Here is a 14202-nt window from a genome sequence, read left to right as displayed (position 1 = left end):
CCAGGTTTTCAAATATTAGATTTTCTTTTCAAAAAGGTTTAGTTGTATGTGAGAACCCAAATGTGTCCAGAAGCTGTGGCCAATTCTTTGGGAGAACACAAAAAACCCCCACAAAGGAAAAAATATTGTTGAACTTGAAGTTGACTATTTGCTTCTCCCATATTTTGGTTTTGGGCAGCTTTACCAGGCAAGTTATTTAAGTATCCACCTCCCATGATGTACCTAACTAGGTAGAATTTCATTTTCCTCCCATTTGAGTGTGGTGCCCAATGCATGGGTTGGATGAAATGAGGCAGATCTGATCTTGGGGAGACATGAGGCCAGTGTCCCTGCTTTGTGGTCTGGTGTAATCTCAGACACCTTCCTCGCTGACTTCATTTCTTGTGGTTACTCTTTTCTCTTTTTTCAGGTCCAAGGTGAAAACAGTGCATGAGCGGATCCCCTTGGCTGGACTAAGCAAGTTGCCCAGCATCCCTCAGATTGCAAAGGTAAAAACCATCCCCTGAGAGAAGGTGTCTTTTTCTTTTAGCCCATGGCTGGCCTCTGGGGAAAAGGGTACAGACCTGATCTGGGGGAGGGAGCTTTACCCTTGGGGAGCGGTAGGCCACTTTACTCTATGTCCCTTAACTGCATGGATGATCCTCTGTCTTCTGACACCCTCCCCAGCTCATCCTTGCTGCTGAGGCTACTCAGTATAATCCATGGTCTCTGCCCCCAAGTTTATAGCTTGTTCAGGAGACAGAGAGACATAGAAAGACAAGGCTAGATATGGAGAGTAGGACTCCAGAGGAGGTAGGGGAGGGGGCAGCCAGGGAGCCTTCATAGCAGAGAGTTGGGCTACAGGATGGTCAGGCTATTAATCCAGATGGAGGAGCCCTGAGAACTTGGGAACTGAGCGAAGTGGGGTGAAAAAGGTGGTCAGTTAGGTTGGGTTGGACCCATACTCTGAGAGTGGGAATGCCTGGCAGAATTGTGCCCCAAACCTTTGGGCCTCACTTCATCAGGAAACACTAGGAAGGTGAGTCGACTTTCTTGGCCACACGTTAGTGAGCAGGAGAGCCAGGATTAATTCCCAGGCCTCCTGGCCCTGCAGGTGTTGGCTTCCTATACTCTTTCATGGGCAGGAGAGCCCAGCTGCTCTCCAGGACATGGTCCCTGAACTGTGTGTTTCTCTTTCCCTTCTTAGGCTTTCTGTGATGATGCAGTGGGACTGAAATTCAGCCCTGTCTTGTACCCCAAGGTGAGCACCTTCACCCCTCCTCTTACTCAGGGCTCTAAAGCTTGGCACGGATTTGCACACCTGTGGCTCTGTAGGAAGGTCTCTGTGTCTTGGTGGGGTTTTATGGGATCTGCACGATGAACTTCCATGTCTCCCCTCTTCCTGCTCACCCCTTCACAAACCAGTCCACTGAGAACCCATCCTCAGCCATTTCTGGGTCTCTGGCCGCCTGTACTGGTCCCCTGCTGTGTGGAGGTGGCAGAGGTGTAGCAATGTCGTGGCTTCTCCACTTCACTCTGGTCATACCTCCCTGAGGCCAATGCTGGGGTGGGGAGTGGTTCTACTTCTGGCTGGGGGGCTGGTGCAGACCTGGCCAGCCCTCATGGAGGGGTAGCGGGCAGAGGCAGAATTCCACTAAAAAAATAAAAGGCCGGACCGCACCTCCTCATTGCCAATGCTACCACAGCTCTGAGGCCTTACAGGCCCCTGCCCGGCCCTAATTATTAAACTGGCTGGTTCTCTGTTATCCGTTTCCTGAGGATTGGCCTGATCTTGACCCCAGTTCTGATGTGGGCATGGGAGTGGGGGAGAGGAGCAATCATAACAAAACAAACCAGCAAACCCACTTGAGAACAATTATAGCACGACAGGACTTAAATCACCCACGGACAGTGAACTGCTTTAGATTGGCCACAGGAAGAGACCCCGTGCATGAGCCAGCAGGGTCTGGAGAGAGAAAATGGAAGCAGAGCTGTGCTTCTGAGCTTGCACGATGGGCCAACTCGGTGGCAGCTGAGGTTTGCTGGGGCTGGTTCAATCCATTCCCCGAGTCCCAATTCTGACTACCAAGAACCACGAGGTGAAATGTTTGGTGGGAAAGAGAGGCCCTGTCCTGGCTGGGAAATCCAGAACTGCCTGGAACAAATGCCTTAAGTTCATGATTGGGCAGGACGCGCTATTTATCCTTGTGCAGTGGCTGAGCTAATGGCACGGTCCTCTCCTGCATGGGGAATGCGCCAGAGCCCTTCTTTTCTCAAGCACCTCTTTTTAGCCCTCGGAGCATCTGTAGGCACTTAGCAGTAATATGCTACACTCCACTGAACATTTTCTATCATTCAGACTGCCCTCCTTTTTATAATTAAAGCTGAATTAGTGAGGTTTAACCAGACATTTAAACCCCATCATAAAGGCCTAACTTAACTACAAGTTTGGCAATTTTTGTTGTCAAATCGTATCCACTGAGAGAACCCAATGACGCTCATTTGCATAGTTCTTTCTATAACTTGGAAAGCCTTCTGCTCTGGTAATAATGGAGGAGCAGCTGTATTTTCATGTTTTCTATATTTGAAGGACTGCTTAGTCCGGCTGGGATGTGAATCTGGCCGAGATATGTGTATGTGTGTGTGTTTTTAAAATTCACAGAGTTTAGAACGTTCCTTGGAACATCTCCATGGCTGGGCGCCTCTTCCCTGGCAGGGCAGCTGCTCTGCTCCTTTGACTCATCCCAGGCTGGCGTGGGAGGCTCCCTCCGGGGTCAGCCAGCAGCACTCTTCCAGGGGGAGCTGAGATGTGTCTATTTCCTCAGGCAGCTGAGAGCCTCACAGAGAGATGTAGTGGGTGGCTATCTAACATGGGCCACACATTCTGGCCGACAAGTCGTGCCTGGTTTGTTCTTTCTGTAGCATGACATGAGGTCAAATCCCTCCTTTTTATTTTAGAGGTTACTCCCATAGCATCCAAATCTTCTCTTTCCCAGAAAGCTGGTTCCACTCAGATCTTTCAGAGGCGGGGTTACATAGATAATGATGATGATAGCTGCTCTGTGCTCAGCGCTTTATGTGCCTGAGCTCATTGAATCTTCATAACTATACATCTCCACTTCATGAATGAGGAAACCGAGGCCCAGAGAAGTTAACTGACTCACTTGAAGCTACACAGGTAAAAGCAGCGGATCCAAAGTTAGAGTTTAGTGTTTCTGACCCAAGATACCAACTCTTTGAAGCACAATAGAAAATTAGATAGAACCAGTGGTCGGGTTTTTTTCCTTTCTTTGCATATTGTATTGGAGTTTGTCCCTCTTTACAGTGGTCTCCTTTTCGGCCTCTTATTTATGGATAAAGGGGGGTTAAAGTCTGGGTGGGAGCAGTACCTCGTCAAAGTCACGTTGCTGATGGCAGTTGGAATTAGAGCTAGTATCATCCTTGCTTGTCAGTTTTGGGGTCCTGGCTTCACTTTTTACACCACAGATAAAACATTGGGGTAAAGTCAATTGCCTGAGTCCTGCGGGACTCCCTGTGTGCCCAAGCCTTGGCTGGCACATCTGGATGGGGATGGAATAGGTGAGCCAGAGGTTTGGCCGTTACTGGGGGAAGCCCAGTGTTGAGAACTAGCTGAGACCTTGGGAGTGTCATCCTGGCCATCTCCTTCTGACTTCACTCTTTCTCTTCTTTCCCATGTGTCGATGTCTTGTGCTGGGCACATTCTCTACTGAAGTGGGTGCTTCCCCTTCCATTTGCTTCCTCACTTGCCTCCAAGTTAACAATCTGATTTTTTTCTTCCCACGTTTTCCAGGCCTCCCAAATGATTGTGTCCTATGATGAACATGATGTCAAGAACACATACAAATTTGGAGTCATTTATCAGAAAGCCAGGCAGGTAAGAACCTCAAATTCGTACCGGTTACTATATGCTGCGGCTTCTCACCAGGGACTCATTTTTCCGTCCCCCAAGCACAGGAGCCCTGCACTAAATATTCTGGTTACAATGATCACATTTCAAGTATGAGTTAGACTGGAGGTGGTAGAATCTTCAAGGTAGACTACTCTTCACGCAAAGGCCTGCAAAGCCTTCAAATGGTAATGTAGTGTTCCATACAGTAAATTCTAATTATTTCAGCTACTTCAGTTTATTTTTATCTCTGGGCTGTTGGTCATAAGAGAAATCAGACTGGTTAGAGGGACTGGATTAGCACAAGTGGTTCTCTCCTTGCCCATCACTGTCCCACCTGGAAATAGCTTTTTGTCCCCAGACTTCAGTAGTATGCTGGAGCCAGCTGTGTGCCTCTTTTCCCAAATCTGTGTTCAGCAACATCACATTTGTAGCTTGACATTACCTGTGGTGGAAGTATTTATACCATGGAAATCAGTAAACATCAGGGCTTCTGTTTTCCCTCATTGGAGAGCTGGTTGTTAAAAAATTTACCAGTACACCACTACTCACCCTCCTTTGTCTCCCATAGCACTTATGTGCTACTTTTTGGAATTAGTTGACCAAATAGTTTCTCCAAGTTTGTTCCGTGAGACACTAGTCTGGTGAGGTACTCTTGTGAACAAGTGACTTGGAGGGGGTTCAGTTGTGTAAGAATATTTTAAAGGCTCTAAGAATCCTTAAGGTAAAGAACTCTTTACCACTTTGTTGAACTCAGTGTTTTCCATACTTATTTGACCACGTACTACTTATCTTTCCTACCATGAATATTTGTTAACATCCTGAGAGTGGCCTGATGAACACACTGATGTTTCCTCACCTAGGTTTTATGAAAGAAAGATCCACACCCATTTTATCTTTGTATCATCCAAGATCCTAGGATAGTGACTTTCTGTAAATATACTCATAGTTTTTTAAATTAATAAATGAGTAAAAATTTGGCCTTGCTAATGGTAGGTCGATAGTACCTTTCGGTATTATCTATGCTTTCTTTTCCTTTTTCTTTCTTTCTTGTTTGCATGCCAGTATCTTTCTGGGCTAGATGGTAGCTGACTTTCTTGTCCAAAGATATTAGACCACAAAAGACATGTGTTTGCTTAAAAAACATTCTAATTAAATGAAGAGTTTAGGAGCTGAAAGAACAACACAGATGAACCTTATAATTTAAGGGAGATTATTTAGGTAGCTGCTCTGATTATTTTCACATATTACATCTTTATATTGTACAGCTCTGCTAATATAACCCACCTAATTAAAGTTCTTTGCTTGTGAAATGTACCATAGCAAATCTCATAAGGTGATTATAATCCAATGTTCCAGCAAAGTTATAATTACAGAACATTAACCATCCACCTCTGAGAAGGAGTCTATCTGTCTGTTGTTTATGAACCTGATGCTGCTAAGGCAAGGTAGGGGCGTGCAGGGAGATAATGTTTTTGAAAAACTCGGCAGATCGTTATTTTGCAAACCTTTTTAAAAAACATTTAATATGAACATTTGTTGCACCAAATCCTACGACTATGCTAGTCATAGGATATAAATAAGCTCATCTAACTCTCCTCTTTGTCAGGTACCATGCTAAGCACTGTGGGGGATACAGTGATAACTAAAACTCCCTTCCCTGAGTGTGTGATCAAGTTCAAGGCCAGCATAACAATAAAGACAATGCTAAAACCAGGTTAGCAGGCTGGGTGTAAATCCTGGAGAGAGGTGCACATCCCAGAGCATAAACTGGATTGTTTTCCCAGTAAAAAGTGTAGATTGCCTGCAGGCAGCTGTTCTCCCACACTCTAACCCAATGACCTGGGGCGAACAGGATGCTAGGCTAGAGTTGGGATGCCTTCCTGGAATGCTGTAGAACTTTCTTTGTGAAGGGCTAGATGGTAAATATTTTAGACTTCCTGGCCTCTACTGTCTCTGTTGTAATCACACAACCCTGCCTCTGTAGTGCAAAAGCAGCCTGAGACAATACATAAATGATTTGGCTTGATTGTATTCCAATAAAACTTTATTTATAAAAACAGGCAGCAGGCCAGACTTGGCCTACTGGACATTATAGTTTGCAGACCCCTGCTAGAGAGAAGTGTGTTCCAAACTTCAGATATTCACAAACCATACTCAGTATCTGTATATCATTTGTTCCACTGTTATAGATTTTAGTACAACTCTGCTATAAACTACTTAATATGTTCTTTAAAACTTTTAAAAAATTTAAATGCCGTTATTTTTTAAAAAATAAATTTATTTATTTAAGTTAGTTTCAAGTATACAGTATATTGGTTAGACATTTATAATGTTCATAAAACGATCCCCCCAGTTGCTGCCTCCCCCCCCGGCCCTCCACTTAACCATCATATTAACTGCATTCCCTGTGCTGTGCTCCCCATGCCCAACTATCAACTACTAATTTGTACTTCTTTAACCCTTCATCCCATTCTCCCAGCCTCCTAACCCCCTTCCCCTCTGTCCATCACCAAATTGTCCACTATATTTGTGAGTCTGTTTTTGATTAGTTTGTTCTTTTTGTTCCGTAGATACCGTATATAAGTGAAATCATATGGTATTTTTTCTTTCTCTGTCTGACTTATTTCACTCAGCATAATAACCTCTAAGTCTATCCATGTTGTTGCAAATGGTAGGATTTCTAAATGCTGTTATTTTTAAAGGAGATTTTATATTGATACTCTAATTGGAAAATTGGTATCATTTGAATGAAACAAAGATAATCCTAAGCAGAAATACTGTAAACAATAAAAGTTAATGAAATCCAACTAGATTCTGTTGCTTGTTGAGTGCTTGGAACTTTGGATCTTGTTTTTTCTTGTTATGAGACAGGCATTGGGGTGTTAATGAATCACTCATTGGAGACTTTCTCTGTGAAGTGATTGTACACCATCTTTGTGTCATCTGAAGCTGTTCATTGCCGTCTATGGGTGTTTGCAGAGCCACTGAGGGCAGAGCCTATTGATGAGGGAAGGCCACTCAGTGTTTTAAGTCTGTCGCATTTGCAGAGCTTACTATGGTTTTCACCTTTGCTTTCTGGTTTTTAAAAAGTTATTAAACTTTTATTTTTAGATATTTGTAGATTTACATGCACTTGTAAGAAATAATACAGAGAGATCTTGTATACCCTTTATCCAGCTTCCCCCACAGATAATGTCTTAAAACTATAGTGTAATATCACAGCCAGGATGTTGACATTGATATAATCCCTGGATCTTATTCAGATTTCCCCAATTTTATATGTACTCATTTGGTGAGTGAGTGAGTGAGTGAGTGAGTGTGTGTGTGTGTGTGTGTGTGTGTGTGTGTGTGTGTATTTCATTGTATATAGCTTTATCACATGTTTAAATTCCCCAGTCAAGATACAGAAGAATTCCATCACCCTCTTTGCTTTTGGATAGCTCGTGTTGCCCTTTTATAACCACAACAACCTTCCTCCTGCCTCTGTGCTCCCTTCTTCCTCCAGTCTCCAACTCCTGGCAACCACTAACCTGTTCTCCAATTTCTAAACCTTTGTCATTTCAAAAGTGATTTCTAAATGGCATCATACACCATATAACCTTTCGGGATTGTTTTTTTTCCACTCAATGAGATTAATCCAAGTGTGGAGTATATCAATAGTTCATTCCTTTTTTGGCTGAGTCATATTCCATAGTATGGATGTATGTACCACAGTCTGTTTAACCATTCACCCATTGAGAAACAGCTGGGTGTTTCCAGTTTTTGGCTATCATGAATAAAGCTGCTTTGAACATTTGTAGACAGGTTTTTGTGTGAACCTTTCCATGGGATAAATGGTCAGGAGTACAATTTGTAGGTGATATGATAATTATGTGTTTAGTTTGATAAGAAACTGCCAAACTGTTTTCTAAAGTAGTTGTTCCATTTTACATTTCTACCAGCAGTGTATGATTGATCTATTTTCTTCACATCCTTGCCAGCATTCGCTGTCGTTACTATTTTTTATTTTAGCAGATAATGCTACATATGTAGATATGTAGAGATATCTCATTTTTTTATATCTCATTATTTTACTTTGCATTTCTCTAATGACTAATGATGTTGAACATCTTTTCATGTGCTTATTTGCAATCTGTATATTCTCGTGAGTGAAAGGAGTGTACGTGTCTTTTGACTGTTTTCTTTTTTTCTCCTTTAGTGTGGTAATAGCAACTTTAATTTGAAGATTAATTGGAATAGATCCTAATCCTTAGAAAATAGAAGCAGAAGAGGCTACTATTTACAACCACAATTTTATATATCTCCGAACAATACAGAAATATTATAAGAGAAAGAAACTAGATTAAGAAGGCTGACTGTTGACTATTTTCTAATTGGATTATTTTTTACTGTTAAGTTTAAAATTTTTTATAATAGCTTTATTAAGGTATAACTCACACACCCTACAATTCACAATGGTATGTGAATTACATCTCAATAAAGTATGCAGTTCAGTGGTTTGTAGTATATGCATAGAGTTGTGCAACTATTACCACTATCGAACTCCAGAACATTTTCCTCACCCCCCCCAAAAACTCTATACTCATTAGCAGTCACTCCTCATCACCACTCTGTCTCCTGTCAACTACAAATCTACTTTCTGTCTCTATGGATTTGCCTATTCTGGACATTTCATATGCATGAATTGTAGTATGTGGCCTTTTATGTCTAGTGTCTTTTACTTAGTATATGTTTTCAAGGTTCATTCATGTAGTAGCATGTGTCAGTACTTCATCCTTTTTATGGCTGAATGATATTCCATTGTATGGATAGACCACATTTTGTTTATCCATTTGTCAGTCGATGGACATTTGGATTGTTTCCACTTTTGGGCTATCATGAAGAATGCTGCTATTAACATTCGGATACCAGTTTTTGTGTGGACTTGTTTTTATTTCTCTTGGGTATATTGTTAGTAGTAGAGTTTCTGGGTCATATGGTAACTCTGTGCTTGGCCTTTTGAGGAACTGCCAGACTGTTTTCCAAAGTGATAACACCATTTTATATTCCTATTAGCAGTGTATTTTTCCACATCCTCATCAACACTTGTTGCTGTCTTTCTTTATGATTCTAACCATCCTATGGGTGTGAAGTGGTATCTCATTGCAGTTTTGATTACTATTGAGTTTTAAGAGTTCTTTATATGTTCTACATACTAGTCCTTTGTCAGAAGTCCACCTATTAATTTTTCATTTATAGATCTTGCTTTTTGTATTGTCTAAGAACTTTTCGATTCAGCTTGGCTTTCTGAACTAACCAGCAGCCTTTGTTCAAAGCTGAAGCCCTCATTAACTAGCCCCGAAAATCCAGCTCTGTTGAGTGAGCCTCAGTCCTTCCTCCAGTGGAGGACAGAGCCACTGGATGATGAATGTGGTAGAGGATGGGGAGAAAGGGACCAGGTATCTGGACAACCACATTTCTTCCCTTGGCACCAAAAACGCTTTTCCTAACTCCTGCCCTGATCCTGTTTCAATTCCAGACCCTGGAGGAGGAGCTGTTTGGGAACAATGAAGAGAGCCCAGCTTTCAAGGAATTCTTGGACCAGCTGGGGAAAACGATCACGCTGCAGGATTTTAAAGGGTAAGTTTTAGCCAAGTGATTGCTCCAGCTCCATGGATGAGGCCCTAGAGGAAGGACAAGGGGCAACAGCCGAGTTTCAGGGAGAGCATATGAGAGTTAAACACACACAAGAAATGAGATTGTTTTTCAGCAAATGATCAACACTTATTCCTAAGGAAATGGTGGTCTAGGAGATAATCCAGAATGGCAGATTATCTGAAAGGTTTTGACATTTGGCCTTAGGATGCATGCTGAAACTGCTCTACCTCAGATTTGCCTTCCTAATTACATTTGGCTCAATCTGACTGTGAAACGAATCTATCTTCCCTATCACTCACCTGCCAGACATTCAGGAAAGAGAGCTCTGTGCAGTTTTTGGGGAAATGACCCATTTTGGATAACAAAAAGAATGAGTAATTAAGAGTTGGTGGAAATACAATAATCCATCTGGCAGGAATCTATGCAACAGTCTATGGTTCATTCATTTATCCTGAAGAAAGGATATCAAGGCTATTGCTTGGAAAACTATGGCCCTTGAATTTCCTTGGTAAAGGTAATATTTGTGAAGCGCCTTCAGAACTGGCCAGCCTGGCCAGTTCTGGCTGCACATGGCTGAGCCCTTAGAATTCCCTACTCCAGCAGCCAAATTAATAGGATTTCTTAACATGTGAAAGCAACTAGCTCTGTGCCTGGCAGGTAGTAGGTGTTCAGTAATTACTTTCTTGGTCTGCTTCCTTCTCTCCTTTTCTTCCTTCTCCCTTTCTCCCCATCTTTCTTCATCTTTATTCCCCTTTAAAATCATCATCGCCGCCTGGAATCAGTCACACGTGGGTTATAATCCCACCTCCACTACTTATTAGCTCTGTGACTTTGGACATAGAGTGGCTTAACCTCTGCAAACCTGTTTCCTCATCTGTAAAAAAGGGAGATAAAGATAGTACTGATCCCACAGGTTGTTGGGAGATTAAAATAGATAAAATAGATAATGTTGGGGGATTAAAATAAACTAGTTTAAGCTAGTGCTGTAGACAGAGTAAGCACTAGTTGTCATTATTGTTATTGTTCTAATTATACCACCTTCCATTGACTCTGAGATGCCATCTTTATAAGATGCATCCTGATTTCAGAGATGTTAAAATGTGAAAAAATGTGTCTCAGACTTGATGAAATATATTAAAGCCAGGAAGGACACCAGAGATCATGTCATCCTATCCCTTTGTTTTATAGAGAAAGAAAACTGAGGCCTAGAGAGATTAAGTGATATGCCCAAGGTCATGTGCTGATTTAGGGGCAGAAGCAGGTCTAGAACCTGGACTGCCTGACTCCTGGCCCATTGTGCTTTCTGCTGTGCTGGACCAAGCACATTTTCTTGCTCATATTATAGTGCCTGGGGGGACTGATGTCCAGGGTCTATTTTATTTCATTTTCCTAAAGGAACCTGTACCCTCCTCTTCTTGCTGAAGAATATGAGCCATTCTAGCAGCTCTATTCCATAAAGAAAGAAGGGGCAGCTTCCCGAAGCCCACCCAGTTCCTTAGTACTTTTCTGTCCTGCCTGTGAGGAGATAGACAGAGAAGGGACCTCCTTGGATACCTCCAGGCTGAGTGCTGCTATAGTTGGGTCTCCACATCAGGAACTGGCTGGATAGAAGTCAGGCAGACTTTAGATGCTACCACAGGGCTCACCATCATCCGGCAGGATGTCTGGTTGCCCTGGCTCTGGGCTGAGGACTTGGACATGGCCTCGCAGAGAGCAAAGGCTCTTGCCCAGCCTTGAGGGCCTCTGGCACCTGGGACAGCATGTGCCTGGAATTGTGGGTGGATGACCTCCCTTTCCACATGAAACTGTGGTGTAGAGGGGACATAGCCAAGGCTTGAAATGGAAGTTCTGCCTTTGTCTTTTATATAATGGGTTTATAGTTAGAATGCCAGGGCATGTCTGCTCAGAAGAGCAGATCTGCCTGCTTTCTCTGCATCTCAGCCTCTCAGCCCTCAACGCTTCATGTCCTCTCATTCGTTCTCCACCCCCATGTCCTTAGGGAAGGTTGCCAAGTTGCCCACTAACCCTCACTGTCTTTTTTTCTCTGGCACTTGCCCTGTTTCTTTACCGACAGTTTCCGAGGAGGCCTGGATGTGACCCATGGACAGACAGGGGTGGAATCAGTGTACACGATATTCCGGGACAGAGAGATCATGTTTCACGTCTCCACAAAGCTGCCGTTTACTGAGGGAGACGCCCAGCAGGTAACCTGGGTCAGGAGAGCTCTGGGAGCCCGGAGGCGTGTGAGGCGAAAGCCTGCTTCTGGTCCCATCTACCTGAGGGACTCGGCCCGCCTCCCCATTTTCATAATCGAGAGACCAGTCAAAGCCTGTTCTGTCGCGTTATCTTGCAAAGGCCACACGTCAACAGCCCTGTGCAGGAGGCGGGACAGGGCTCATGGTTTTCCTACTTTGACCGATGAGGAAACTGCAGCTTAGCATGGTTAAAAGACTGTTTCCCATTAAATTAAGGGCAGAGCTGGGAGCAGAGCCTGGGTGCCCTGATCTTGTAGAGTGGCGGTGAAGAGTACATGGTGGGGTCTGCAGATGGCAGCTTGAAGCTAGCTCTGCGCTTAGGGGTATGTGATTCTGGGCGAGCCAGTTAACCATGTGGCTTCATTTTTCTCATCTGTAAAATGGGGATAACACCATGTCTGTCAGAGGGTAGTTGTGGGGATCACATATGGTTCTGAATTTAGGACTCAGTACGACGCCTGGCTTGTGGCAGGCTTCCTATCTAACAGCTGTTCACTCTCCAGGCCACTAGGCTTTCACTCTCCTTTCCGTCCCAGTAAGAAAGCTGGTTATTACATTAGATGGCCTCTGCCCCTCAGCTTTTCTAGTCTCACAGCCTCATTTCTCATCATACCTGCCCATGGGCAGAAATTCGGCCTCTGCCTCAACCAGGGCACCCTGGACAAGACCTCTGCTCCCTGGGTTTTCCTGCTCACCCTCTATTTTGCCGCTTCTGACAGCTGCGTGTCCCAGGGAGGGCCTGGCTTTTTTTCACTTTGAGCCCTGAAACCAGCTGCTGATCCCTGGCTGTTGTACCATTTGCCCCACCTCACTCTTTAGGGCATTTCAGTCTCTAGGAAAATAAAAAAGGAAGGTAGTCCTTTCACCAGACTCTGACCCATCCGTTTCTGAGCAGGGAACTGGGGAGGGAGCACAGATGTCATATTGTAAACATAGTGCCTGACTTCTTTGGAAAAAAGGAAATTGGCAAATGAGACTGTGATTTGGCTCTAAAATAACTACTGAATGTTCCAGAAACAAATGGGAGCAGGATCCCTTTTGTCTCGTAAGTAGGTTTTCTCTCAGTGTTCTACCCTCAGCCTCTTTTCCCTCACAGCCCTCTCACTCCTGCCCAGCCTGAGGCTGAAGGCTGTTGTTCTCCGCCTGGCTCTCTTTCAGTCTCACCTATGTTAAATGGGAAGTATACAGAGCTTGGCTCTCAGCAAGGACTGAATGAATATTAATTTTCTGTTCCCAAGAAATGGGATGATGTGTGTGGAATCAGTGAGACAGTTTGTGTAAAAATGCCCAGCATGGGGCTCAGTATATGGCAGGTGCTCAATAAATGAGCAACTCAAATTGAAACATAGGACCTGCATGCAGTAGGTACTTAATAAAGAAACAAATGCACACATAAGCACCTAGACAAGACTTGGTATATAGGAGGGCCTTAACATTTGCAATCACGCATGGAACAGCCCAGCGTGGTTCCTGACACATAGTAGGTGCCTGGTGATCAAGATCGCCTGTGAAACACCTGGCAGTTTGGGATAATGAATCAGGGTTGGATTTCTCTCTCCCCCATGACCTCCACCAAGCCAGGTAGCTCATTTTTCTCTAAGCATGGCTCTTCTCCCCTCTGGTATAGAATTATCTGCCCCTTATCCCGACTTATACACATTTCCATCAAGCGCACCCCTTCCCCAGTCTCCTCTTTCAGGAAGCCTTCTCAGATTACCATCAGGCCTTTGACTTTGCCCTCTTCTCTGCACTCATAGTGCCAGGCATTTGTGTGCAGGAGCTGGTTTAGTGCTTGCTCGCTTGTGGCTTTGTTTGTGTTCTCAGGTGCCTTCATCTGTGTTTGTGTCTCTCCCAGATCAGGTATAGTCTCTAGCAAGGCAAAACCCAGCCCTCACCTCTTAACTCTTCTCCCTGAGTCCCGAGTCAGGGCTCTGCACAACATAGAGCTCAGTGAGATGCTTGCTAACCTCTACCTAACAACTTAGACATCTTCCCCATTTTTTTTTTCTCTTTGATGGCTTCTAAAGATCAGAAGAAAAAGCTTCCTGGAGAGCTAGGTCTCAGAGTTCCAGGGTTTATGTATAAAGATAGAATCATGAGGAATTTCCTGTACAGATCTATTCTGCTTTCAGGATGTTCCTAACTGGCTTGTAACAATGGATCACTCTTTGTTTAGCTCCAGAGAAAGAGACACATTGGGAATGACATTGTTGCCATCATCTTCCAAGAAGAAAACACACCATTTGTCCCAGATATGATTGCCTCCAACTTTTTACATGCCTACATCGTGGTGCAGGCTGAGAGCCCAAGCACAGAGACCCCGTCCTACAAGGTAAAGAAAAAGTCTCGGTGGGGGAAGTACTGGTCCAGGCACCTCACCACACTTTATGAATTCAGTGATATCAAGGAATACCAACTCTC

At 43.8% G+C, this 14202-nt stretch overlaps 1 protein-coding gene across 8 annotated transcripts in view; it reads left to right on the top strand.

Annotated features, from left to right (window-relative positions):
• The window catches only part of RAP1GAP2 (RAP1 GTPase activating protein 2), a 196730-nt gene that overhangs the window by 151111 nt on the left and 31417 nt on the right, over window positions 1-14202 (top strand). For all 8 annotated transcript variants that reach the window (XR_002780235.1, XR_002780234.1, XM_023530466.1 and 5 more), the window contains 6 exons: window positions 410-488; window positions 1187-1240; window positions 3791-3874; window positions 9408-9508; window positions 11601-11730; window positions 13958-14113. Coding sequence is in view for 6 of the 8 variants with exons in the window: in XM_023530466.1 (XP_023386234.1) it covers window positions 410-488; window positions 1187-1240; window positions 3791-3874; window positions 9408-9508; window positions 11601-11730; window positions 13958-14113 (604 nt within the window). In the remaining 2 variants the exon portion in view is untranslated. The remainder of the gene's footprint in view (window positions 1-409; window positions 489-1186; window positions 1241-3790; window positions 3875-9407; window positions 9509-11600; window positions 11731-13957; window positions 14114-14202) is intronic.

This window comes from Pteropus vampyrus, unplaced genomic scaffold (assembly GCF_000151845.1).
Source record: "Pteropus vampyrus isolate Shadow unplaced genomic scaffold, Pvam_2.0 Scaffold50, whole genome shotgun sequence".
Taxonomy (NCBI): Eukaryota; Metazoa; Chordata; class Mammalia; order Chiroptera; family Pteropodidae; genus Pteropus; species Pteropus vampyrus.
Note: the sequence above shows the minus strand (reverse complement) of the source record. Positions and strands in the feature narration are given on the sequence as shown.